The sequence below is a fragment of the Aethalodelphis obliquidens genome, unplaced genomic scaffold (genome assembly GCF_003676395.1).
Source record: "Aethalodelphis obliquidens isolate GAN/ISIS:26980383/991018 unplaced genomic scaffold, ASM367639v1 scaffold70, whole genome shotgun sequence".
Lineage (NCBI taxonomy): Eukaryota > Metazoa > Chordata > Mammalia > Artiodactyla > Delphinidae > Aethalodelphis > Aethalodelphis obliquidens.
In genome coordinates this window covers 4,034,186-4,059,889 of record NW_020838014.1, presented here as the reverse complement: position 1 = coordinate 4,059,889, position 25,704 = coordinate 4,034,186, and the positions used below count along the sequence as shown (strand labels likewise).

The 25,704-nt window shown below is 45.1% G+C and overlaps 1 protein-coding gene across 1 annotated transcript in view; it reads left to right on the top strand.

Moving 5' to 3' along the window:
* Positions 1-262: 262 nt before the first annotated feature.
* Positions 263-25,704, top strand: part of CASQ2 (calsequestrin 2) — a 62,556-nt gene continuing 37,114 nt past the window's right edge. The window contains exons 1-3 of the mRNA XM_027091006.1: positions 263-567; positions 21,772-21,856; positions 25,311-25,411. Of these exons, the coding sequence (XP_026946807.1) occupies positions 334-567; positions 21,772-21,856; positions 25,311-25,411 (420 nt within the window). The 5' untranslated portion in view covers positions 263-333. The remainder of the gene's footprint in view (positions 568-21,771; positions 21,857-25,310; positions 25,412-25,704) is intronic.

Genomic DNA, 25,704 nt, shown 5'->3' with positions numbered 1-25,704 from the left:
TATTTTTAGCCTGAAACAACTGCATCCTAAAAATGGAGTTCCTGATGAGACAGGGGCTGGGCAGAGCTATGCGAGGTATCTGGGGCTGGGCCGCCTAGCCTGGCTCTGGTTCTACACATGCATGGGTGTGAGTCTCTGCACGCATCGTCCCAAGCCCACGATTACAGTCAGCAGCCGGAGAAGGTGAAGAGGGGGTTCTCAGGCCCAGGAAGGGCCAAGGAGAGAGACGAGATTGGCCTCTCTGCTCCCCACTGCTCCCAGCAAGTCCTCTAAGGCACCAGCCTCTTTCCTACACACGGTGTCTCTGGGAAAGAAAAACAAAACTTCGCCCAGATGAAGAGAACCCACCTGTTTGTGGTGGCGGTCTACCTGCTGTCCTCCTGCAGGGCAGAGGAGGGGCTGAACTTCCCCACCTATGACGGCAAGGACCGCGTGGTCAGTCTAACTGAGAAGAACTTCAAGCAGGTTTTGAAGAAATACGACTTGCTCTGTCTCTACTACCATGAGCCCGTGTCTTCAGATAAAGTCGCGCAGAAACAGTTCCAACTGAAAGAAATCGTGCTGGAGGTGAGTGGGGGGCCCCCAGACCACGTGGCCCAAGGGAGCGGGAGGCAGCCAGTGGTCGGCATGGGAGGACCTGAGGGCGCTGAGAGTATATCCTCAAGTCTTGCCACATTTCAGTCGCGGGCAAATCTGAAGATATTCTTGTTGCAAAGCTGGGATGTGCGAAAAACAGGGGTGGGTCCAGACTCTTAGGACGGGACAATTGAAAGTGCTGCATGGTGCATAATAGTCTGTAAAGATGTAAAGTCTGTCATCTGATGGTCCTCTTGATTTCTCAAGGGCAATAATTCCAGCTACTCTTTTTGTCAGAGAATGTTAAAGCTATTGTTAAAAAGCCTGACTGAAATGAAATTCAGGGTTATTTGCAGGTTTCATTCGGCGTGCTAATTTCCTACTCTTTGTTCCCTTAAGTCTCCCCATGATCCTGATGAAGCAGGAGTCATTTGACCTTGCCTGTCCTCGTGGGTCAGATGGGGAATATCACTAAGCGACGAGCCTCTCCTGTGACTCGGTTTTAGTCAACATTGCACAGTGTAGACGTGGGAAGATGTAAGCTGCGCGTTCATTAATGGGAATATTTCTCTTTCTCAGAAAGTTCTTGGTGTGAGTTCAGGGAAGATGCTGAAGTCAGTTCTTATTTCATCTGCATTACATGGCCTGTCTGTAAACCTGGCGCTGGGACCCGTTCTCTAATCCTGTGTGAGTGCCCCAGGAACTCCTCCCACAGTCCCTCCTGGACAGTTTCAGATCGCTTACACTCAGGAACACCTGTGAGTGCCAAGAATTCTAATAGGCACCAAGATCCCTTATCAGTCCCCAGGTCGGGCTCAGCCCAGGCACAAATCTGTGAAAAGGACTCCTGGAGAACTACAGCAGTTTATTAACCGGCGCAGCCAGAAAGCTCAGCTCAATCAGATGCCTTTTTTTCTTTCTTTTTTCCCAGTGTTATTGAGACATAACTGACATACTTTATAATCAAAGACTCTGATGAACAGAAGTACCATGTAAAACCCACGTGGATTTTAATTCTCAAGCAAAAGTGGCTGTAATAAAATCCAGGAAAACCACCCCAAACACATCAAAATATCTTTGATAATTAAAAAAGTATTGCAGAATCCTGTGTCTCCCGATCACCACACACGTATCTATTTTCAGAGGATTTATATACGGCAGTGTGGTCGTTACAGGGAGCTCTGGTGGACAAGAAACCTCTGTGGGTTACAAGTGAGGAAAAAGCAGGGACCGTTATTAGGTCTTTGTACTATATATACGGGAAAATTACAGGCTGGAAAAAACCAGGACATACAGCACAGCTGCTGCTCAGCCCATGAAATCCTCACTCACATGATTATCTCCATCTCAAACTGCCCTACTCAATTATAGAGACGTACTTATGAAAAGTTAATTGAAGGCGTAAGGATTCTACCATATCTGCTTGTATCTATCCACTTAGCCTAGAACTCAAAAAGAATGCCAGTGCAAGCAGTGACCCCATTTCTGATTCCCTGTTATATTAACACACATGCACACACACACACACACACACACACTCACACACAAACTCCCCCAAGAATCTGTCTCTCCCAAAGATGAATTCTGTACTCCCAAGGAAAATCCTGAGAAGGAGCTTTGCCCTGGACTTACCATCCTTCCAGCCACCTTTGATCCCAGAGTGCCCGGCAGAGACTGACAAGGAGGAAGTTGAGCACAGGAGGTAGTCTGATGCCCCACGGACTCCTAAATCACTAAGGGAAAGAGACCACAGAACTTGGAGTCAGGAGTTCCTGATTTATATTCTGACTTTGCCTCTACTGGACGCATGACATAGGGCAGGTTACTTAATTTCTCTGAGCCTCATTTTCTTATCTATAAATGAAAAAAATAACTATCATACAGGCTTATGAGATGATTAAATAATAATAATCAACATTTATTGAATGCTTCCTGCGTGCAGGGATTGTGTGTGGTAGCTGGTTTGATCTTTACAGTACTTCTCTGATGTAGATACAGTTACTATCCCCCTTTTACAGATGGGGAAACTGAGGCACAGAGAGGCTAAGTTGCCCAAGATCACTCTACTCGTGCGGGTGAAGGCAGCTTTAGCCCCTATACTGCGTTACTGCTGGAATCAGATGAGACGATGTACAAGGAGTTGGTGGATACCCTGTTCAGTATTATTTCAAGAGTCTTCCTTAAATAGAGTACTCAGCCTGTGAGCCCGGGCCTGGTGATGCCAGCTGTATCATCTGTATCAGCTGAGAGGCACGGAGCCCCAGAGGCGCTGCTCATGCAAATGTCCAAACCCTGGGGGAGGTAGGGCTCCCTCCGCGCGGGTCGGGGAGGGGAGGGGTGGGCCTTTGTTGAGATACCTGTCAGGTGCCCGCTGTTCCTCAGAATCCAGGACAAGACTGGTTCCAGGAATCCCATGACTGATACGAGAGGGTAGATGTGAGCCTCTAAATTTTTTTTGTGGTCAGAAAATCCTATTTTGTCCTCTTAATTCCCTGGACTCCAAACCTACACTAAGGAAAATATCCTGCCCATCCCAGAGCTGTGTCTGTTTGGGATAGAAGGAAGGGAGGAGACAGTGAAATCTCAGCCCTGGGCAGACAGCACAGGAAGGGGCGGGCTCCTTCCCTCCCAATCGTTTGGGAAGGTGGCTGTCTTTCTTCTTTTTGAATTTTATTTTATTTACTTTTTATACAGCTGGTTCTTATTAGTTATCTGTTTTATACATATTAGTGTATATATATGTCAATCCCAATCTCCCAATTCATCCCACCACCACGCCCCCGGGGAAGGTGGCTGTCCATGTTTTTTATCATAACTCACTATGACCTAATGTGTACAGACACATACACAGGTGAAACAAAAGTTTCATAGGACAACACATTATTATTTGGGGAATACTTGGATTTAAAATACTTTTGTCTCCTATTTTATTGTTATTTTCTATTCTTCTATTGTATTTCATTAAAAAAATACTAATCCCAACCTATTAAATTGATTTCCCTCTCCAGTGATGAGTTGCCATCCTCAGGTTGAAAACCCAGGGAATTTCTAAGGGTTAGAAAGTTAGGAATTAGAAGTTCAAAACTCGTCACATAAAGGCCATCCCATTCTGATAAAAAATATCCAAAGGTACTATGGTCAATGTTTTGTCTGCTGCTGTAAGGACTGACATTGAAACACCCAGAAACAGTCCCATCCACAGGGTAAGGAGGTCACTGCCTGACTTGGGGCCTTGAAATGCAGATCATTTAGTCATACATCTGTCACTTACTCTAGGTTGGGCCTTGGGGTGCGCGCCGTGGATACCGGGAACGTGAGGCACTCAGGTGGCTCATAGCCTGATGTGGAAATTACAGTGCAATACAAATGAAAAGCCAGTGCAACGGGGTCACTGTAACAGTAGGGCAATATAAGGTCCTCTGGGAGCGCAGAGGAAAGAGGAAGCACCCCGCCTGCTGGGAGAGATGTGGAAGGCATGACAAGGAAGAATTGATTTGTGAAAATGAGTAGAATTTACCAGACAAATAAGCGAGGGTTGGGGAGGGAACCGCAAGAGCTAAGGTTCTGATAGCTCCCAAATCTTTTTCCACCCCACTAGCTTTTTCCTAAAATTTGGCCACGAGGACCTCGTTCCTTTAAGTAAAATTTTTATCCCTACTTAGTCAAGCCCCTCTGGGAGAAGCCATCTTTTAAGACATTGCTATCCATTTACACTTCCATTGGATCAAGTTTGAGTTTTATGTTGAGAGCAGGGTTTGATAAGGGGAAGAGGAGAAAGGGAAGAATATGAGGCCATTAAAAGCTTAGGCAGAAAAAGCCTAAGTCAAATGGCACCGGGAGGCATCACATTCAAACTTTGCTTTGCGTTTGGTTGGGGTCTAATTCTGGGGGACCCCAGTGTTGGTGCATTGTACGTAGCTCTATACAGATGTTCTGTAAATGCTTGTTGAGTGAATGAGTGAAGTGTTAGAGCTCAAAAGAACCTTGTGAACCATCTAGATTTTTCTGAACCTCTCACGTCATACATGCGGCCTTACAGTGTTGTGACTTACACAGCTGGTAATCCTGATTCTTGGTTGGGCATTTCATCCACAAAATAACAACACACTAGTGTAAGAATATGTTAGACTATGTGGAAAAGACAAAGCAGGCAATAAGAACTGCCACCCAGAGCTAAACATGGTTAATGTTCTGATAGAGTTCTTTCCAGTATTTTTTTCTATGCATAAAATCACGTTTCCAATTAGGTTTATACCTTTTTTTTTTTTTTTTTGCGGTACGCGGGCCTCTCACTGTTGTGGCCTCTCCCGTTGCGGAGCACAGGCTCCGGATGCGCAGGCTCAGCGGCCATGGCTCACGGGCCCAGCCGTTCCGCGGCATGTGGGGTCTTCCCGGACCGGGGCACGAACCCATGTCTCCTGCATCGGCAGGCGGACTCTCAACCACCGCGCCACCGGGGAAGCCCATATACCATTTTTATAGTTTTGTTTCCTGCTTATTTCGTTTCAGTATATTGTGAGTGTTCCTATGTCACTAAATAGCTTTAAATTCTTGACAAACATAATGTTAATGCTGGCATAGTATTCCATTGTATGATCATACATATTTTTAAGATAATTTCTCTGTTTTTTTTCCTTTTAATTTTTTAAAAAAATTTTATTGGAGTATAGTTGATTTACAATGTTGTGTTAGTTTTAGGTGTACAGCATAGTGAATCAGTTATACGTATACATATATTCACTCTTTTTTAGATTCTTTTCCCATATAGGCCATTACAGAATTTCTCTCTTTTTGGACACTGACACAAAATTTTCAGGGTTTTAAAAACCTTTGTCTATTTATATTTTTATTGTTGTTTTAATGGACATTCTTTGATTTCTAACTAGGCTGAATTTTTCATAAAATTATTTGCCATTTACATTTTTTCTTATTTTTCTATGTCTTTTCCCCATTTTTTCTATTGAGGTGTCAACTCAGATTATAAAGGGAGTTGCAATTTTGTATACTATTTCCTTCAGCTTTGGCCAAGTCAGCAAATGTAGTCATACCACAATGGCTGAATCCTGTTAGTACCACAAGACTCAGAGACACAAGAGGAGGATACGGGCACTGAATTTGATTCTTCCTTACTCCCTTGTTGCCTGCTTCCACCTTCGCCTTGAAACTGCAGTGCAAGTGCTATGCCTATCATGTTCTATAAATATTGCCAGAGAAAGTCCTCCCACATTCGACATCACTGACCTCTCTCAGGTTGAAATGCTTGAGAGGTGGTGTGCTCTAACGTGGGCTTCCAAATCAGACAGACCTGGGTTTAATTCCCAAGGAAGTCTGTCTGTGTTCAGGTTCCTTACTTGTGATGTGAGATGCTGGAGATGGTGTGAGGATTCAGTGAGGCAGGATGGCAAGAGCTCAGCTTCTGGCACACAGAAGGTACTGGAAAAATGCTGACTCCTTTCAGCCCTCACCCCCTTTCAGTTGGGATTTTAGATACAGCCCAGCCTAACCCGTCACTTTAGAGACTGAGGACCCCAGGCCACTTTCAGAGAGCTCAGGACTGGTGATGTGATGCCATGTTGCTTATTCACAGCCAGCCACGCCCAGAAAGGTGGAGTGACTTTTCCTGATCACAGACCCTCTCCCTCTGATCGCCAAGGCTTACGGAGCCTGTGTCTGATAGATTCCACAACATCATCAGCGTCAGTTCTTAAATTAGGCCCCTTCCACATTTTCAGTCACACTGCAGCCTCCTTGCATTTAAGAAGTTCTTCCATTCCCTTCAGGCTCCTTCTAACTCACTCTTTCTCTCCTTGGAGACATATGTTGGAGTTCTCCCCCTAGATTGGAAGCTTCCTGAAGGCAACTGAATTCAAAGCAAACTTGGTGAGGGGGGAAAGTTTTAAAAAAAAAAGAAGAGATGGAATCAAGTTCCTATGGACAAGGACAAAAAAACTGCTTGTGAACCAAAAACACAACTGAATGAATGACCTGGTCATGTGACAGAGGATGCCTTGATGTCAGAAGGAACCTCAGCAGTATGGTGTCCACATCGTGAGTTCCTGAGCTCGCTGGAAACGGTGTCATGGTCCTGCCAAATGCCTAGGCCAGGTTTGGGGAACCATTTACTTCTTCCTCTTCCCCTCCTACCTTCACACAGATCTTATCCCCCAGTCCAAGGCCCATTTCCTTTCCTCTACACCACTCCACCTCTAGGAAACCAGCATTCCAACCTGAAAAAGAAGGAAGGAAAAGGTGAAAACTTTTCCTAGTGAGCTTCATGCGTACGGAGAAATGATTTCATGGCCACTTAAGCATCTGTAGAGGGAAAGGAGAAAGGAGGCCTCAGTGTTGGAATCGCTGGGCACTCTGATCACATTCATCTCCAGAGCTGAGGCTGTGCACTGTGTATGTATGTCCTATGGGAGCAACTAAACACACCAACCTGTAACCAATATACATTTACAGGATTAGGAAAAACTACAGGGGATTTTTCTCAGGCAAGTTAGTGAGTGTTTCAGAACATGAAAATACGTACTGTGAATCCTTGAATAGAAATACTCATTCGTCAAATATCTTTTGCTCTTAGTGGGACTCTCAGGAATCATAGCATGAATGAATGAGTCACTGAATAGGTGGTGAACAAGCAATGCTTTCCACACTGTGAACAGTAAATATCACTTCATTTGTTTAGGGTGACTGGTCCCTGGGATTGGCAGGCAACCTGGGGTCCTGGCACAGAAATAGCCACATCACTCCGGTAGTTGCCCACCAGGTTGACCAGCTGCACCTGTTGTTTCTCGGGAGGTCCGAGGCCACTTCCCCTCTGCATCTCCTCTGATGCTTCCCCAGAGGATCCCCTCTGCAGGGCCTTCTGCTCTTCCTGCTTAAGGAGGTCCCACTTCGCTCACCACAAAAAAGCCACTGCCATCCCCACACATGACCTGCCCAGGGGCTCTCTCCTGAGCCTCTTGGATATCAAATGGCAAGATCACTACCTAAAAATTATTGGAAATGGCCTGTCCACCAGCAGGGAGGGTTATTGTTATGACTGATTGTCCAGGGCTGGTAAGCAGGTTATTTCCCAATACTTTTTAGATGGTGATTCCAGAACAGATCATCCATTAGGCCCTACAGGGGAGGAGGAGGCTGGTCTCATCATCTATGGCAGAACCAAGAATCTGAATCCCGTGCAATGCAGGCTTCTGGGTTCTGCTAAGTGTCCTAACGCCGCTGCTCTCAGTCTGCCAAAGCCCACAACAGACCGAGCTCCCTTCTGTATTCAGGTCTCAGTTTCCTAATCAATCTATATATCAGTGAGAAATCTTTGGTGGGGTGACTGCAGCCTCTTTAGGTTCTGCCATATGCCCAGTGTCGTCGACATGACTTCTGTGCACAGCCATCCTCGTGTATCCAACTTCAGGTGAGGTCGCAGTGCTTGGGCAAAACAGACAGCTGCGGGTCAGAGTAACTGAATTTCTCTTTCATCTACTATTTGCTCCTGGGCAAGTCACAAATATGCATCGCATTTTATTCATCTAAAACATCAACTGCGTGCTTTCTACCTCAGTGAATTAAGAGAATTCAATGAAAACAGGTGAATAAAATTTCTCATAAGATTATAAGAAGCTGGACAAGTGTCAGGTATCATTACTTTGTTACGTTGTTTACTACTTAGGAACTAGGTAGCCTGCTGAGTGCCTGAAATACAGCTGGTGCTTATCCAATGCTAATTCCCTTCACCTGTCACTTGAAAGGTAGCCCCTGTTCTTGGCCAGTTGCAGTAGTTCTCAACCTTGGCTGCACGTGGGACTCACCTATGGAGTTTTAAAAAACACCTATGCCTGGGTCTTTCCCACCCCCCCCTGCCCCCCACCAGCACTGATTTAACTGGTCGTAGGGGAAGGGATGAGATCCAGGTGCTACAGTTTTTAAAACCTCCCTGGGTGATTCTAACGTGCGGCCAAGTTTGGGGACCACTTGAGGCTTGATGCTCAAAATGTGGACGGCGAACCACACCAGTGGCAATGGTATAACCAGGGTGCTTGTTCCATTTAAACAAGATCCACAGGTGATTTGTAGGCATGTTAAAGTTTGCAAAGCACTATACTGGTCTGTTGGGTTGGAGAAATTTTCCAGATGACCATAATCATGTTGCACCTGCTTGACCGTTGGTCTGTTGACTCTCCTGAATGACAATGGACCTGTCAACATTCCCCTGATTTGGAAAACTGCTGAGACGTGAAGTTGGTTTGGGGGCTGCAGGGATTCAGGTCTGCTCTAGGGACTCTGCCAGGTCTCCAAGTCTTCTCCCACGGTCCCCTCACTCACACAGTCAGTGATGAATACTTTGGACCTCCTAAGAAAGGGAAGATCTGGGCCCATGGGAAGCCTCCCCCTCCTTGAGAGGTTTCCAGTGGAATTACAGGGGTTTCTAAGGCCAGATCAGAAGGTGCCTTAAAGAATCTTAGATCAGGGTCCAGGATTTACCTTCAGAAAGGGAGGAAAATCATCTATTTGTTTGCCATGGCACATTTCCCTTTTCTCCAAAAGAGATGACAAAAATCTGAGAACCCTGCGGGTATATGAATATGGGATACTAACGTGTTAGCATGTTTAACAGAAAAGTATGGGGAAGCTGCTTAGAGAAAACTGGTGAGTGTTCTATAAAGTGGAACTAAGACTTGTGAACACCCAAATAGAAATATTCATTCTTTCATTTATTTGTCAAATATTCATGCACTGCTTACTTAGAAAATGCAGATGACATGGTCCCTGGTAGCTAAGGAGTTGGTCTTTTGTTGATGATGAGAACTCACTTCCTTTAGGTCTATGCTGAAGTGTCATCTCATGAAAGAAGTCATCTTGACCACCTATATAAATCACACTCTCCAAGCACCCCCTTATCCCTTCAACCTTACTTTATGCTTCTCCATAGCCCTTGGCTGACGTAGTGCATATCGTGCTACACTGCTGTAGAGTGTAAAACCCACAGAGACAAGGACTTTGTTCTCTTCATTGCTGTACTCCAGCACCTAGATCAGTGTCTGATTCACAGTGGGCTCTCAACGGTGTTTGCTGAATGAAGGTGAAATGAACAGATGAGGATGGAGGGGTATGGAAATGGCACTTATTATGAACTTACCATGAAACATGTCCAATATGGGTGCTTTGCATATGTCATTCTGTTGAACTCTTACAACGTAGTCTCACATTATGTACAAAGAAATGATTCCATAGAGTTGAGTAGAAATTGCCCAAAGTCACAAAGCTACAGAATGGCACAGCATGAAGCAGGATTTGAACCCACGTCTACTTGTTTCCAAACATCATGTTCCTTCCACTACACCAAGGAACTGGGATTGCTGAATTGGATCGCAAGGGCCAACTTACAAAAGGACAAGTGTCTCTAGTTTGAATTCTGGATTTTCACCCACACTTAAGCAGTGTTTAATTTCACAACTGGACTATGTGTGGAACTGAAGTGACTGGTGTGAGTAGAGGGACTAATGCTTAGCACCACCTACTTGGTATTTAATAAATGTTGGGCGGGTGGGTAGAAGGATGGATGGAGAGAAAAGAAAAAAGCATGGAATTACAGATTCAGTGCCTACATTGGAAATATATTTCTCCTTGGTATCTTTTAAAAATTAAATCAGTTTTTAAAAAAGAATTGAGTAGAAATGTGAAAAATTAAACTGAATCTGTCAGATTCAGGGAACTGTTTGTCATCCCTGCTTAATCCTGCTGAAATATGGGTAAAACAGATTTTTTTTTTTAACCATGGGACTCTCAGTCCAAAATACATACACAGTATGGGCAGAAACCTCTGGGTTCTCTAAGGCTGATGCTGTCTTCAAACCTATTTAGCACTGGAAAATGTCCCAGTGGTTGCATTTCCAAACCTCAAGGGAGGAAGGCAAAATGAAATTTTGGGAGGCAAGTGAATCCACAGATGGGATGTTGTGGGAACACTGGGCAGAGAATCGCAACACACACAGGATTCAGGTATTTCTTCCAACTGCTCACTGCCCAAAGATGGGATTCTCCAAACTCGCACCTGCTGCACTCGGAATACTCAGATGAGGTCAGGCTTATTTTGTTTTGGCTTTGAGACTAAATCCTCGCGTAGAGCCAGCGCTCTCAGAAGATGAGTGCCCAGGCTCACTCTTCAGTTGCACTTCTCCTTAGAGCCCACGTGCCACTGAACTGTTGGATGCGTGTTTGCTCTGCACTTCTCAGTAATAAAACTAGAGCCTGGGGTGAGATGGTGAAAAGACAAGAAGTGCTATGGTAAGAGTGTGGATTGAGTTGATTACAGTTAAATGTTCTCTTCCATAAACAGAAATAATACGGAAACAGAGATTTTACAAAATGGCAAATACAGTGTTGATTCAGAAGCTTTTAGACCATTGGAACCTTCTTTTCTCACTCCTCCCACCTGCAAAAGCCCTCGATAATATTCAAGCCCAAATAGGATATCTAGTCATCGTATCCTTGAGGCAGACCTCCTCCCAAAGTTATACATTTCTAAATGGAGATATGAGAGACAAAGAAAGTCACTGTGATAAAAGTATTATAAGGATAATTGTAGTGTAAAGTAGCAAAATAGAAACAAACAAAATCTGTTTCAGAATCACAAGATTTTTCTTTAAAAGCAGCAGCCCTATTGCAGTTTGAGCTTCACTGGTTGGTGTGGAGTATTTTTGCATAATTATCAGCTCAGCCTTAGCATCTAAAATGACTTGTTCCAAAGAATCTGAAAAAGGATTTATATACGTAATATATATATGTTATATATATTATATATCATATACCTGTACAACTGAATCACTTTGCTGTACACCTGAAACTAATACAACACTGTAAATCAATTCTAGTTCAATTTTAAAAAATAAAAATAGGATGTATTGCAAAAAAAAAAAAAATAACTTGTTCCATTAAAAAAGCCAGTCCCCACAAAGTACTGCATCTGTCCAATGGAGCCTCTGAGGTTCCCTCTTCTGTAGACTGAGTGTGGTTTGATCCAGATAAGCCCTTTCTGTTTGGAAAGACATGCAGGAACATGGCCAGAGCACCATCTTGCCGTGCGATGGGCTGGGCAGGCCGGAGCCACTTCTCAGTGCCCAGGGAGCCTGTTCCAGGAGCGCCCGCCTGCTGCCCGGTGCCCCAAGCCAGGCAGAGCTCTCCTCACCATCTGCCGTGTGCTGGGCAGGGAGACGGGCCAGCAGATACTCCTTCACACGCTCACCTGCCTCTACCTTACACTGCCCTGGCTCAGCACCCCAAGCCATTCCTTAGCCTGGCCACACACACCCAGCTTCCCTGTGAAGGAACTGAGAGCATTTCCTGAAGCCAAAGGAAAGAGTGAATACAACCCATGAACAGCAGCCCCGCACCGTGGCCCAGCAAGGCAAGAAGCGTACACTGAGGAGGGAGACCCCGTGGGTCTGAGTCCTTACACTGTCCAGACAGTTGGCAGGTCACTGAGTTGCTCAAGGCTGAGCCCCTTCCTTTGTAAAAGACAGACCACCAACCCCTTGTCCCAGGGTTCCTCTGAAGAGAAGAGAGGGGTGTGTGTAACGTGAACGGCCCACATCTGGTGCTCAGGAAAGGACTATTCTAAAATGTATTGTGTATGTGAAAGTACATTGAAAACTAACTCTCAGGTTAGTTATACGTGGCGTTTGTTGTCATTAGCAGATGTTATCAAAATAAGCACTAGTCAGACATTTCGTAAAGTTCAGTCAAGCAGCAGCAGGTTTCTCTTCCGCTTTTTTTTTTTTTTTTTTTGCGGTACGCGGGCCTCTCACTGTTGTGGCCTCTCTCGTTGCGGAGCATAGGCTCGGGATGTGCAGGCTCACCGGCCATGGCTCACGGGCCCAGCCGCTCCGTGGCACGTGGGATCTTCCCGGACTGGGGCATGAACCCGTGTCCCCTGCATCGGCAGGCGGACTCCCAACCACGGCGCCACCAGGGAAGCCCTCTCTTCTGCTTTTTAGTGTACGCTATGGGGGAGATGCAGCAAAGAGGCCTGTCTGCCATCATTTTACATTTAGAAGGACTCTCCCAGCTGCAGCCTCCGTCCTTCCCTCTGATTTTCTTTTTCTTTTTTTTGAGGAAGTGCACCAACCTATGGAAAGTCTCGTTAGAAAAGGGGGAGTCTCTCTCTGGCTGCAGGAACGCGGTAGATAATGTGTGGGACTCTTCCCAGGAAGGGGGTTACCAAGGGGTGTCGGCATTTGGGCTACCAGACTGCATTTTCACAGGCTCTCGGGAACAGAACTCTGCTGAGAAAAAATTGGAAAAGGGCACGGCCTCACCCCCATGTCAGTCAAATCCATTTCCCCCCCAAATCCCATTGCAATAATATTTTTAGTATGAAAAACAGAAAACAAAAAAACCCCTGGACTCCAGGAACAGCCTCCCTCAGTCAGTCATTTTGGACATTACAAAATGCTACCCAGGGAGATCGTGTTTATATGTTAGAGACAGTTGTAATGTGGTGGTTCTCAGGGTGTGAACCCAGGACCCGTAGCATGAGCGTCTCCTGAGACCTAGTCAGACATGCACACTCGTAGGTCCCATTCCAGGCCTGCCGAATTAGGAATTCTGGGTTGGACCCAGCAATCTGGGTTTTTACAAGGCTTCCCTCCAGGTAATGCTGACGCGGGCTCAGATTCAAGAACCACCGGCTTGGGTAATGAGGTTGCCCTATAGTGAATTTATAGGGAACAAACATTCATAAGCATTTGCATACATGTTACTCCTGCAAGAATTAGATCTCGCATTTTCAGATTAGAAAATTGAAATCAGAGAAGTTGTGACCTGCCCAGAGTCTCATACCTGATAAGTGGCAGAGCCAGGATTCGGGCCCAGGTCCCTCTGAGGCCCAGATGAAGGGAATGGAATGTAATGGATGAAAGCTTGGGCCCTGGAGCCAGAGTGTCAGGGTTGGAATCCCAGCTGTGTCACTTAACTGCTGTGTGGCTGTGTGCCCAGGCAAGTTGGTTAACCTCTCTGTGCCTCTATTTCCTCATCTCAAACTTCTACTTCATGTGGGTTTTGTGAAGATTCGATAAGATAATTCATGTAAGGTGTTGGAGCAGTATCTGGCATATAGCAAGCACTCAATAGACGCTATTTTTATTGTTGTTGTTATACTGCTTCTCAATGTGGTGGAGTGGAAAGAACACATAGCAATGACCTCTGGGTCTTTTCCTTGGCCTTGACCAAGGCGATAGCCCCAAAGTGCTAATAAAAACAATCAACAGCCTCCCTTTCCCTCAAGGCTCTTTTAGAAGCCTCCCAGTCCAGCCCCAAGAGGCCCCCATGTTCACTTGAATCTCATAAAATAGCTGTTCCATTCCCTTGCCTGCCTCTAGCATGGACACATCATGTGCCAACCCCCCAGCTATACATAGCCCGGGCCTCATCTGAGGGCGGTGGAAAGTGACAGATTACGAGAGATGAACGTCAGCTCTCCGGTTTCAGGGGAGGACACAAACAGTAGTTGAATTGCTTGACGTGTGGCCAGATGGTATCAGGGACAGTGGGTGAAAAGAGCTGTTTGGCTCTTGGCTTACGTGGAAAGACCAGGGTTGCAGCCAGGGTATTTTTAATGACTGGCCTGAGGGACATTCACTTGGAGCAAAGATCTGTGACATTTTCCCCCAAATTTCTCAGCCCTTGATTTTTTTCAGATTCTTGACCCTGCAGAAAGTAACCCCCCCCTCAGCTCCCTTTAATAAGTAAACACTCCCTTGTCTCTGCTACCGCGTGCCTCCCCAGCTTCCTCTGACCATGAAACAAATCAGTCTTTCTCCTCCAGGAAGACCATTCTTGGGAAGTGGTACAAATGTATCTTTCTTCCTGTCCGTCCTTGGTTTAGGGCTGAGATGTCCCACAAAGGGACTGGACTTGGAGGGACACACATAGACAGAGAGGGCATCTTGCATGTCCTGTCCTCTGAGGCCAAAGGGAACGTGTCCCCTGGCGCTGCTGTGTTAGTATCCCCTTCCCTTCGTGGCAAACTTTTTGACCAAGTGATCCACATCTGCTCTAATGTGTCCTTGCCACCCACTCGTCGGCCACACTCTCACTGCTTTGGCTTCTGTCCCAGCTCCTCGCTAAAGGTCACCCATGTCTTACTATCTTGAAAGGAGAGACCTCACAGTGGTCCCATCTCTGTGACTCCCTGCAACACTTGATCTGACCACCTGCTCGTTCTCAAGCTTCTCATGACTTTGGAGTCACGAGACTGTGTTCCTTGGTCTCCTACTTCTCCCACAGACCTCTCGGCCTCCACACAGCCTCCTTCTCTCACCTCCTACAAGGCGGCCAGTCCTGGACCCTGTGGTTTTCTCGTACACTCCCCTCACTCCTTCACCCCTCACTTGCACAGTGCCTTCAGGAGCTCTCCCCCAAGCTCCAGGTTGGCGCCTCCAGCTCTTGGCTGGATTTCCATGCCCGTCAACTCATTGCATCTAAATCCAAGCTGAGAAGCTGGCTCGTGGTTCTGGCATGCCCTCCTGACATCTCTGTTTGCCCTTCACTCTGTTCCCTGGCTGGAGACCCTGGAATCATCTTGCCTCCTTCTCTCCTTGGTTCCCCGCAACTTCTCCGAAGTCATGAAATAGTTACCAGGTCTGAATGATTCTCAACCTCTAACATTACCTCACAAGTTACTTCATGGGCTGCCTTAGCTGGAGACCAGTCTTCTCCCCCTCAGTCTCCCAACTGGTCACCTTCGATTCTACTCTCCTTTGTATCTGTCTGGTCTACGCCCTTAGATCAACCCTCTCCGAACTCAAATTAGCCATATTGTTCTTCTACTCAAACATCTCCCAAATCGGAACCGCTAGTCCTAATATTCCAAGTCCTATGTGCTCTTTTTCTAACGTGCCTTAAATACACTACGCCTTTCAGCTCCCCTGAGAAGCCCTCTGCTTGAGGACAGAAGCCTCTTCTCTTACACTCACACTGTGCATTTGCCCCTCCAAACATTCACCTATTTATGCTGCTTTTTCTTCCTTGGATGTCTTGGCTGCTCTCCTCCGCTTATCCAGACACTCCTCCTGTTTCAAGGTCTAGCTGGTCTCCCCTCTTTCTTCCATTCATTTATTTAATAAACTAATATTTTTGAGCTCTCCTCTGCTCAGGTACTGTACTGGGTGCTGGAGATAGTATATGGAGAAAAGCAGACAGGGACATGGAGCTTACAGGCTCGCACGTGGATAGTTGATAGACAAATGATCGTATAAGTGCACGTGAACTTACAAACTGAGAAAGGGCTGTGAAGGGAAAGCACAGGGCACTATGCACAAGTGTAGAAAGGGCACCCAATTCAGACTGAGAGTCAGGAAATGCCTTTTGAGCAACTGACATTATGTGCAGACTTCAAGGAGAAATAGGAGTTGGCAAAGAGTGGAGGGAAAGATCTTTTAGGAAGAGGGAAGGGCATGCACAGAAGCAGAGCATGTTGAGTGTCTTTGTGTGAATACAACCAGGCATCCCTGTGGGCAGCTGCGGCCCATGTCTTGGTCTAGGACACGGGAGCTGAACGAGGTGATCCTGTGCAAAGACTTCCTGATTCAGGAAAGAATTTGCTGTTTTGAGCAGCCGAAGATGAGTGTGTTAAATAAGAGGCAGAGTGGCCCCAAATGAGGCTGGAGAGGCAGGCAGGCCAAACCGTGCAGGGCATTGCTGGCTATGTTAGGGATTTTGGGTTTCATCTTGAGTGCATAGAAATTAAATCTATACTCCTTCTCATAGCTTATGAAGCTCTGTATGATTTGACCTCCCTGCCCACGAGCTCTCTTGCTCTGTCTCCATAGCCCTTATTTTCTGTCCTAGTCCTTTAACACTTACCAGCTAATTTTTCATTAGCTTCCTCCCTAATGAAATCACAAGGTCCTTGACTCTGGAATGTGTCTTACACTTTTGTTTAGCATGGAACCTTGATCACGGTAGGTCCTCAATTAATAATTACTGTTCTTTTTCCATCCCAATATGTTAGGCTTTGGTATTTCTGAATTAGTACAAGGTTCAGAACCCTATCCATCTGTCAGAATAGTAAGAAGAAAATATAACACTTATTAAGCACTTACTGCATGCCAAAAACTGTGTCAAGAACTTTACACATTATCTCATTTAATCTTCTTCAAAACAGCCTTATGAAATAGATATTGGTATTGTCCATATTTTACAGAAGAGTGAGCACTTATGACCAAGTCAGGAATCCAGGTCTCTGATGCCAAGCTGTGTACTCTTAACCACTAGGATTCCTGGGTCATTTATTCATTTAAAGCTGAGATCTATTTCTACCACACCATTACAGAGGTAACAATGGTACAATAAATACCTATACAATGCAAAATTTAAAAAGAGAAAGGACAGGGGGCTTCCCTGGTGGCACAGTGGTTGAGAATCCACCTGTCAATGCAGGGGACACGGGTTCGAGCCCTGGTCCCGGAAGATCCCACATGCCGCGGAGCAGCTAAGCCCGGGTGCCACAACTACTGAGCCTGCACTCTACAGCCCGCGAGCCACAACTACTGAAGCCCGCATGCCTAGAGCCCGTGCTCCACAACAAGAGAAGCCACCACAATGAGAAGCCTGTGAGCCGCAGCAAAGAGTAGTCCCTGCTCGCTGCAACTAGAGAAAGCCCATGCACAACAAAGAAGACCCAACACAGCCAAAAAATAATAAATAAATAAATAAATTTATTAAAAAAGAGAGAAAGGACATACTATGAATATCCACATTTTTACTACTGAGTTATGCATATTATTTAATATAACTTTTTAATATAAAGTTATATTTGTACTCAAAAGAATCAGCAATGGTCAAAGCAAATCCTAATGTTCTTGGAAAGAATGAGCACTGCACCAATGCCCAGCGGCTGCATGTACCAACTGATGAGACAACCCCATTCTCTAGGATGGACAAGAGGCAAGACCATCCGAGAAGTAACCAACCAACCAACCAACCAACCAAACAGACAAAACCAGCAGGGGAAAGATTATAAGTCAACAGGAGAAAACTGGAGTCCGATCTGAACAGAGTATTCCAGTTTTGTGGGAATTTAGGAAACATATTGACTCTATCTTTTCTCCTCTTCATGGTTGTAAATTTTAATCACTGTAATTGGTAACAATTTCCTCTTCGCCCTTTGGCTCAAAAGCCTCTTAAACTTTTGAAGTACTTGGGCCAGTCCATTCATTCATCCAAAGTATGCTGAGTGTCTCTAAGGAACTATATGAGATACAAAAGAAGCACAAAATGGGCTTTTTCTCCTTAGGGAGGAAAGATGCCCAATACAGAACCCTAGTGATTGCAAAATAAGAGCCAGAGTGCTGTGTCCCTGTAATGGGCTAATGGAATTCACAAAAACGAGGCTGGACTCAAAGATGAGTCTGGAGCTGGGCTTTGCAGTCAAGGCCAGGCTGGCAGCAACTGGAGTGAGCCCGGTGGGATTGTGGTGCAAGGGAATGGAAACTAGGAGCTGGAAACTAGGACCAGAGCAAAGGTGGAGATGAAGCCAAGTGGGAGAGGCAGACAGTGTCTGGCCAGCCCCATCAGCCCAGCAGGGGTTCTTGGTCCTGGAGAGAATGGTCATGTTAGGAGTCAGCCCAGAAGTTCCCAGTCTTTCGCCACAGCCCTTCTCCCCCATCCATCTCACTGCTCTCTCTTGGGTGGCTGCCAGCCCTGGCCACCCTTGACCTAGGCCCAAGAAGGGTGCTTGCTAGGGCTGATGGAAGTGATGACAGAGCTCAAGTGGGCAGGCTTTGGGCCTAATCGCCGTGGGAGGCGAGAGTGACAGGACGCCACAGGGATTGTGTGTAAGGGTACCAAGGAGAAGGTGGGCAGGTGTCAGCTAGCACAGGTTCCTGGGCCATCTGTGACTGCCAGCTCTGTCTATCCATCTGTGCCTAGGACGATAATTGGCTGTGCTTAAACAGAAAAGCAGAAAAACAGAACTGAGTTTGCCTGAGCTAGCACCTTCCACTCATATATCTTCAAATGTCACATATAAATACCAATAAGGTAAGAGAAGGGCATGCTTTACAAGCCTAGGAAAGGCACACATTGGCATCTACCTAAGAAACCAATAAAACGTGGTGATGTATGTCTAGGAGAGGTCAGAGTTAAATTCTCTGTTTAATTCTCAGTTAATCTCTAATATTCTTACTACTATTAATATTTCTCTCCTACACTTAAGGTGAAGTGGCCAACAGGGCTAAGCATGGCCCGTGGGTCACAGCTGGAAAATATTATGCCAAGCACTTTTGGATGAACTGACAAGCATTTATAGCCATTTTCCGGAGTGTGGTACGGGATCTGCTGCGTCAGAATCCTGGGGCTTGGTAGCGTGGTTTATGAAAATGTAGACACTTGAGTTCCACCCCAACTCTATTCTCTACTTTCTGGTGCTGAAGCCCAGGAAGCCCCATTTTAACCAGTGCTCCAGGTGATTCTTATGCACACAGACGTTTAAGAACCACCGTTAGAGGCTCATGCTTTAGGAGTTGGGAAACTTACTAATATCACAAAGCCATCAGGTCTCATCATCATTAATTTTTAATGATAGAAAGGGAGCATTTAAGTTAAGGTTTTGATAGCACTAAATAGGACAGAGTGGCTTACACTGAAAACCAGAAAACTCATTCAAAAATAACCTTGTCTAATAAATTGAATGCAATAGACTAAAGCCAAGTGACTTCGCAGAAAGACCTGTTGAAGCATTACAGGGACGCTCAAGATGAGTCATAATCTAAACACTGATGATACCTTTCATCCTAAGCCTTTCCTAGTCTCAGTCAAAATGTAAGAAAGAAGAGAAAACCGCCTGAGGGGTGCGGGTGTCATTTGTTATCTGTGTCGTGTCCACCCCCCACCCCGCCCCCCGCCATCACCAGAGGCACTCCACAGAGCAGCTGTCTGCGCTTCCGCCCAATATCCTTAGCCTTAGAGGAACTTAAAACTCTAAAACTTTTAGGGAGTTCCCTGGAAGGCTAGTGGTTAGGACTCAGCACTTTCACTGTCATGGCCCAGGTTCAATCCCTGGTCAGGGAACTAAGATCCTGAAAGCCATGGGAAACAAAACAAAACAAACAAACAAACAAAAACCTAAAACTTTTAGGAAAAAATTAGAAAAAAATTTCAGGATACGGGATTAGGCAAAGAGTTCTTAGACTTAACACCAAAAGCACAGTCCATAAATGGAAAAACTGATAAATATAACTTCATCAAAATTAAAAACTTTTGTTCTGTGAAAGACCCCATTAGGAGGATGAAAAGATAAGCCACAGAGTCGGAGAAAATATTTGTAAACCACATATCCAACAAAGGACTAATATTTAAAGAGCTCTCAAAACTCAACTACCAAAAGTAATCTATTTGGAAAATAGACAAGAGACGTGAACAGGTATTTCATGGAAGACAGTTTACTGATGGCAAATAAGTTCATCATCATTAGCCATTAGCGAAATGCATTAAAACTGTAACGAGATATCACCACACATCTATTAGAACAGCTAAAATAAAAATTAGTGACGATACAAAATGTTGGTAAGGATGCAGAAAAACTGGATCTCTCATCACTACATTGCTGTTGGGAATGTAAAGTGGTACAGCCACTCAGGAAAACAATCAGCAGTTTCTTTAAAAACTATGCAATTATGATACAACCCAGCAATTTCACTCCTGAGCATTTATCGTAAAGAAATTAATACTAACCTTCACACAAAAAACTGTACATGAATGTTTATAGCAGCTTTATTCATAATAGCCAAAAGCTTGAAACAGCCCAGATGTCCTCCAATGGGTGAATAATTGAAGAAACTGTGGTACCTCCGTACCACGGAAATACTGCTCAGTAATACAAAAGAATGATCTATTAATAGACACAAGAATCTGGATGAATCTCCAAAGCAATATGATGAGTAAAAAAAGACCAACACAAAAGGTTACATATTATATGATTCAACTTATATAACATTCTTGAAATGAAAAGAAATGGGGAACAGATTAGTGGTTGCCAAAGGTGAGGGAAGAGATGAAGGTGTGGTTGCCAAGGGTTAGGGAAGGGATGAAGGTGGAAGCAAGTGGATGTGACTATGAAAGGACAACATGAGGGATCCTCTTGGTTACGTTCTGCATCTTTACTATATAAATGCCAATATCCAGTTTTGATATTGTATTATAGTTTTCCAAGACGTTACTTTGGAGCAAACTGGGTATAATGTTCGAGGGATCTCTCTGTATTATTTCTTACAACTGCATGTTAATCTACAATTATTTTTTTTAAATTGTAAATAAAGAAATGTAATATTAGTATTACATGATCTTTTTGGTAGCTTCTCCACTCTATTCTATTTTAAGCTTCCATTCAGCCAGATGGCAGCAATTAGATCTCAGGCAACTGAGGGTCTCCCTACTTCCTTATATCTAAGTTTCAGGGAGCGTAACACGATGTCAGTCTTGTGCTTGGTGTCATCATCTAGGCTGGTGTCCACCCAGAGTAGTTTACAGCCATCTGTCCACCTGACACTGTTGTATCCTCTTCACCTTCGGGGCTATACTTCCACCCAGGTACTCTGATAGTTCTTCCTCTCAACTGGAAGCAGGAAAACTTCAGAGACTGCCTCTGGTCTTTTTACCAGATACACTCAATGGGCATTCTTACTCCTCAAGCCCACAGGGTGGAGGGACTTGAGGATTATCTTGGGTACTGGGGTCACAGGTCTCCTTTGTCCTAAGGTCCCTCAGCCTATCTGGCATCTTTTGAGACCCCACCGAACCCAAGGTTCATTTGGTAGCTGCGATGGGCTCCAGGCCCCATGTTAGGTGTCTGTGGGTATCTAGTACTTTTTGCTTCCTTTCTGATCCTGCTGTCTCCCAATTCAAATTTTATCTACCCTGAGGGCAGAGAAGGGTATGCGACAAGGTCTTCCAAATCTTATATCTTAGATCTGGTCCTTACACTTTTCTCTCCTTCCTTCTCAGAATTCTACTGAATCATCCTTCTCCTGAGGGCATAAGCATAGAACCCCTACATTGCTGCTTGAACTGGTCACAGAGTAACAGGAAGTATGGAGGAAAATCCTCTTGTCAACATATCAACATAGTATCCCGTGGTATTTTCTACAGTCTTTCTGATCTTGATTCACTTACTCTCCTACTTGTCTCTCCCTTCAGCTTGTGGCCCAAGTCCTGGAACATAAAGATATAGGCTTTGTGATGGTGGATGCCAAGAAAGAAGCCAAGCTTGCCAAGAAACTGGGTAAGTGTGATTTTCTTTGAGATATATCATGAAGAAACAAATGTGTCTTGCAAAAATAAAAGTACGGTTTTTTTCTTGCATGATAACTAGACTATTTTTGAATAGATTTAAAATGATCCTGCATACCTTAGTCTTGGCTTGGGGAAGAGTCTCACAAAAGTAAATACAGGTCTGAATTAAATAATTTCACATTAGTCATCTAATGTATCTTTGTATCAGTACAAGCAAGAGGGTTTCTTCCTGGAGAAATGGACACTAAAGATTCAAATCTTGGGCTTCCCTGGTGGCGCAGTGCTTGAGAGTCCGTCTGCCGATGCAGGGGACACGGGTTCGTGCCCCGGTCCGGGAGGATCCCACATGCCGCGGAGCGGCTGGGCCCGCGAGCCATGGCCGCTGAGCCTGCGCGTCTGGAGCCTGTGCTCCTCAACGGGAGAGACCACAGCAGTGAGAGGCCCGCGTACCGCAAAAAAAAAAAAAAAAAAGATTCAAACCTTTATTTCCAGTTTCTATATCATGTTAAAAGGCTAGCTTCTCGATGGCGGGTGGGAAGTATAAGTTAGGAATTTGGAAGTAACATATACACACTACTAAAAATAAAATAGATAAACAACAAGGACCTACTGTATAGCACAGGGAACTATACTCAATATTCTTTAATAACCTATATGGGAAAAGAATCTAAAAAAACCAAATATATATGCATGTATAACTGAATCACTTTGCTGTACATATGAAACTAACACAACATTGTAAATCAACTATACGTCAATTAAAAAAAAAAAGCCTAACCTCTCTATCTCCCTGACATGGTGATCTCTTTGAGGGAGATCAAATCTCTTTTTCCAACACCTATTATTTCCTGACCTCTTGGCTGAAGCAGCCAACAAAGAATGTCATTAATAGTGACTCTAGGGTCCCAGTGGTTTCTAAATTTAAGTCCAAAGCCCAGCTGGGCATTGTCACCAAGGATGAAAGGGAGGATTTAGATGAGGTATGGTTAAGCAAGCGACTGCACAGTGCAAGTTGTAATCTCTTGTGTCAATATGTCATGGTTAAGTGCAAGTGCGCTTCAAGATTCTTACACCTCTAATCCCAAGGAGAGAGAATATAGGTTACTCCGCTGGGTTGAAACACCCCCAGATGTGTATTGCCCATTTCACTTTTTCTGCATGACCAGTGAAGGATGGCTATTAAAAGAGAGCAGGAGGTTATAAAACAGGACCTTTGAAGAAAGGTTAATTGGATTTGGAGTAGTAAGCACAGGATAAAAAAGATTAGTGGTGGTTCAGTAAATACCTTCAGGCACACGAAAGTGCATTATCTTAGAGAATTTCAAACAACTGTTTTCTATTTTATGTTCAAGAATAGCTTTTTTAAAGAAAGATTTAAATTGTAAGAAACAATATTTTTTTAAAAAAAGAAACAATATTTAGGGTTAGCTACAAGGAAGAACTCATGACTATAAAATAATAATGAATTATTAAGAATGCCTGGGGTATCTCTTTCCCTGGGGATAAATTAAGAAGTTTTTTTCCCTTGAGCAGGGGAACAAAGCATGTTCAACTCTTTCCCTAGTCAAAAGCAAGTTGATGAGCTGTCCAGCGCCTCTTGATACCCTAGTCTTCTCCCTTCCCACTGTTTTATTTTTATTTTTTATTTTTTATTTTTTGCGGTACGCAGGCCTCTCACTGTTGTGGCCTCTCCCGTTGCAGAGCACAGGCTCTGGACGCGCAGGCTCAGTGGCCATGGCTCACGGGCCCAGCCGCTCCGCGGCATGTGAGATCTTCCCGGACCGGGGCACGAACCCGCGTCCCCTGCATCGGCAGGCGGACTCTCAACCACTGCGCCACCAGGGAAGCCCTCCCTTCCTACTGTTTTAATGAGAAGTTGAATTTGGGAGAATTTCTAGTAAATTTAGTTAGAGGAAAACGCTGGTGTTCCAGAAATCTAAAAATTCACGGAGGACAAGCTGGGTAAATATTCATAAGAATGGACTGGTGGATATCCTCCCCAGGGAGGATGTGATGGGGGTTTAAATATCTAAATGAACCTCTAAATGAAATGGGGCGGGTTCTTTCTGACTATTCGATCCTCGGAGTTTACAGGACAGTTGTATTTTGTGAAGCTGCTCCGTGATCTCCATCCCCATTTCCATGTGCCTGAGTTTGGTCTCTGGACTGGTGCAACAACCTCCTCACTGGTTTCACTCAGAGAAAAATCTAACAGCGGGACACTGGCTGAGGTTCCCCATGGCACCCTTTGTGATCAGTCACTGCCTGCTTCAGGGATACCTGGCCCATTGCTCCTTTAGATTTACAAATGGTGCTCCATGGTGTGCCACGGGTTCTTCAGAAGTGCCCTGGGACACGGTGGGCAGCCTCCCTTTCCTAGAGGTTCTGCAGACGAGTTCATCTGGAGAAGGCATCCTTCAGTTAATCCGAGAGTTTGAAAACAATTAATCTAAGGAATTAAGGATGCCATGCCGTTGGACTTAAGGCCAGCCTCAGCTATTTAGCATCCCTGGGGGGAAATGCAGTTCTCCAGCAAGCATCTGTGAAAGTACACAGCATTACGCTGAGAGTGATGGAGGGTAGGAAAGAAGATGCAGAACCTGCCCTTGCAGCGTTATCAGCAGACTGGGAAAAGATGTGCAGAATTCAGTTACAATAGAAAAGCAAGCTGTTCATTCTGGCTGCAAACATCTATGGGGAGCCCAGTGTGTCCAGACTCCTTTCAAGGCGCTGGGATCCCAAGAGGACAGCAGCCCTACCCTTATAGAGGGCTCGCTGTTATAGCGAATACCTCTAAATGGAGCTGAGAGCAGATCCATAGTGGCAAGGGAGATTGGTGCGGCCTTCTCTGGAAAAATGGGTCGTAAGCTGAGACCCAAAGGAGTTGACCGAGATGGGCAAGGGGGGGGTGGTGGTGGAGAAGGTCACTCTAGGCCCAAGGAGAACATCTGTGCAGAGAATCATGCGCTGTGATTTTTCCTTCATGTCCCCTTTCACAGCAGCTCTTGGGCAAAAAGCCAAGGGAGTTGCACAGGGATGAGGAGTGCAGTTCTCAAGGGAGCACGGGTCCACCCAAGGGAGGATATAAAGGATAGGGCTGGCACTAGGTTGTGGAAGGGCTTGAATGCCAGGCTAAAAAGCCAGGTAGGCAGTGGGCACGAAAACTTTTTGATAAGAAGAATGGGGTCAGCAATACTTTTGGAAAATTAAAGCAGTGGTGGAGTGGAGATTAGATTTTTGGTTCTTGACTAGTTCATTTTGAGTTTCCACTCTGGGAGCCCTTCAGAGGTGTGGCTGTAAGGGAACTGATCCTAGGGTTCATGCTAGTTCCACTGAGCCTGACCCCATGTCACCCAGGGACCCTGAGCCATACCGTGGCCAATAGCATGGCTCTTCCTACATTGGAATGACTTTATTTGGGGAACTCTTTGTTTCTTTTTTAGGTTTTGATGAAGAAGGAAGTCTGTATGTTCTTAAGGGTGATCGCACAATTGAGTTTGATGGCGAGTTTGCAGCTGATGTCTTGGTGGAGTTTCTCTTGGACGTAAGCATTTATGCACAGTGGCCTTGCATGGCACTGTTTGGGTTCAAATACAGGGGGAAGTAAAAGCCCAAAGTAAGAACAGAGAAGGTGAATAACCTGGTCTAAGAAAGATATCTCAAGCTTCACAAAAAACTAAAGCATGCCTATATCACGGCAATACGTCTACTGGGAAGCTGGCCCTTCCATCACCTCAGAAACTATTTTATTAGCGACCGGAGGGTCACAGATCGGGACTGTGTAGTAGTAAGATGTTAATTCTCTTAGCAATTATACACAAACATCCCCAGAATCCC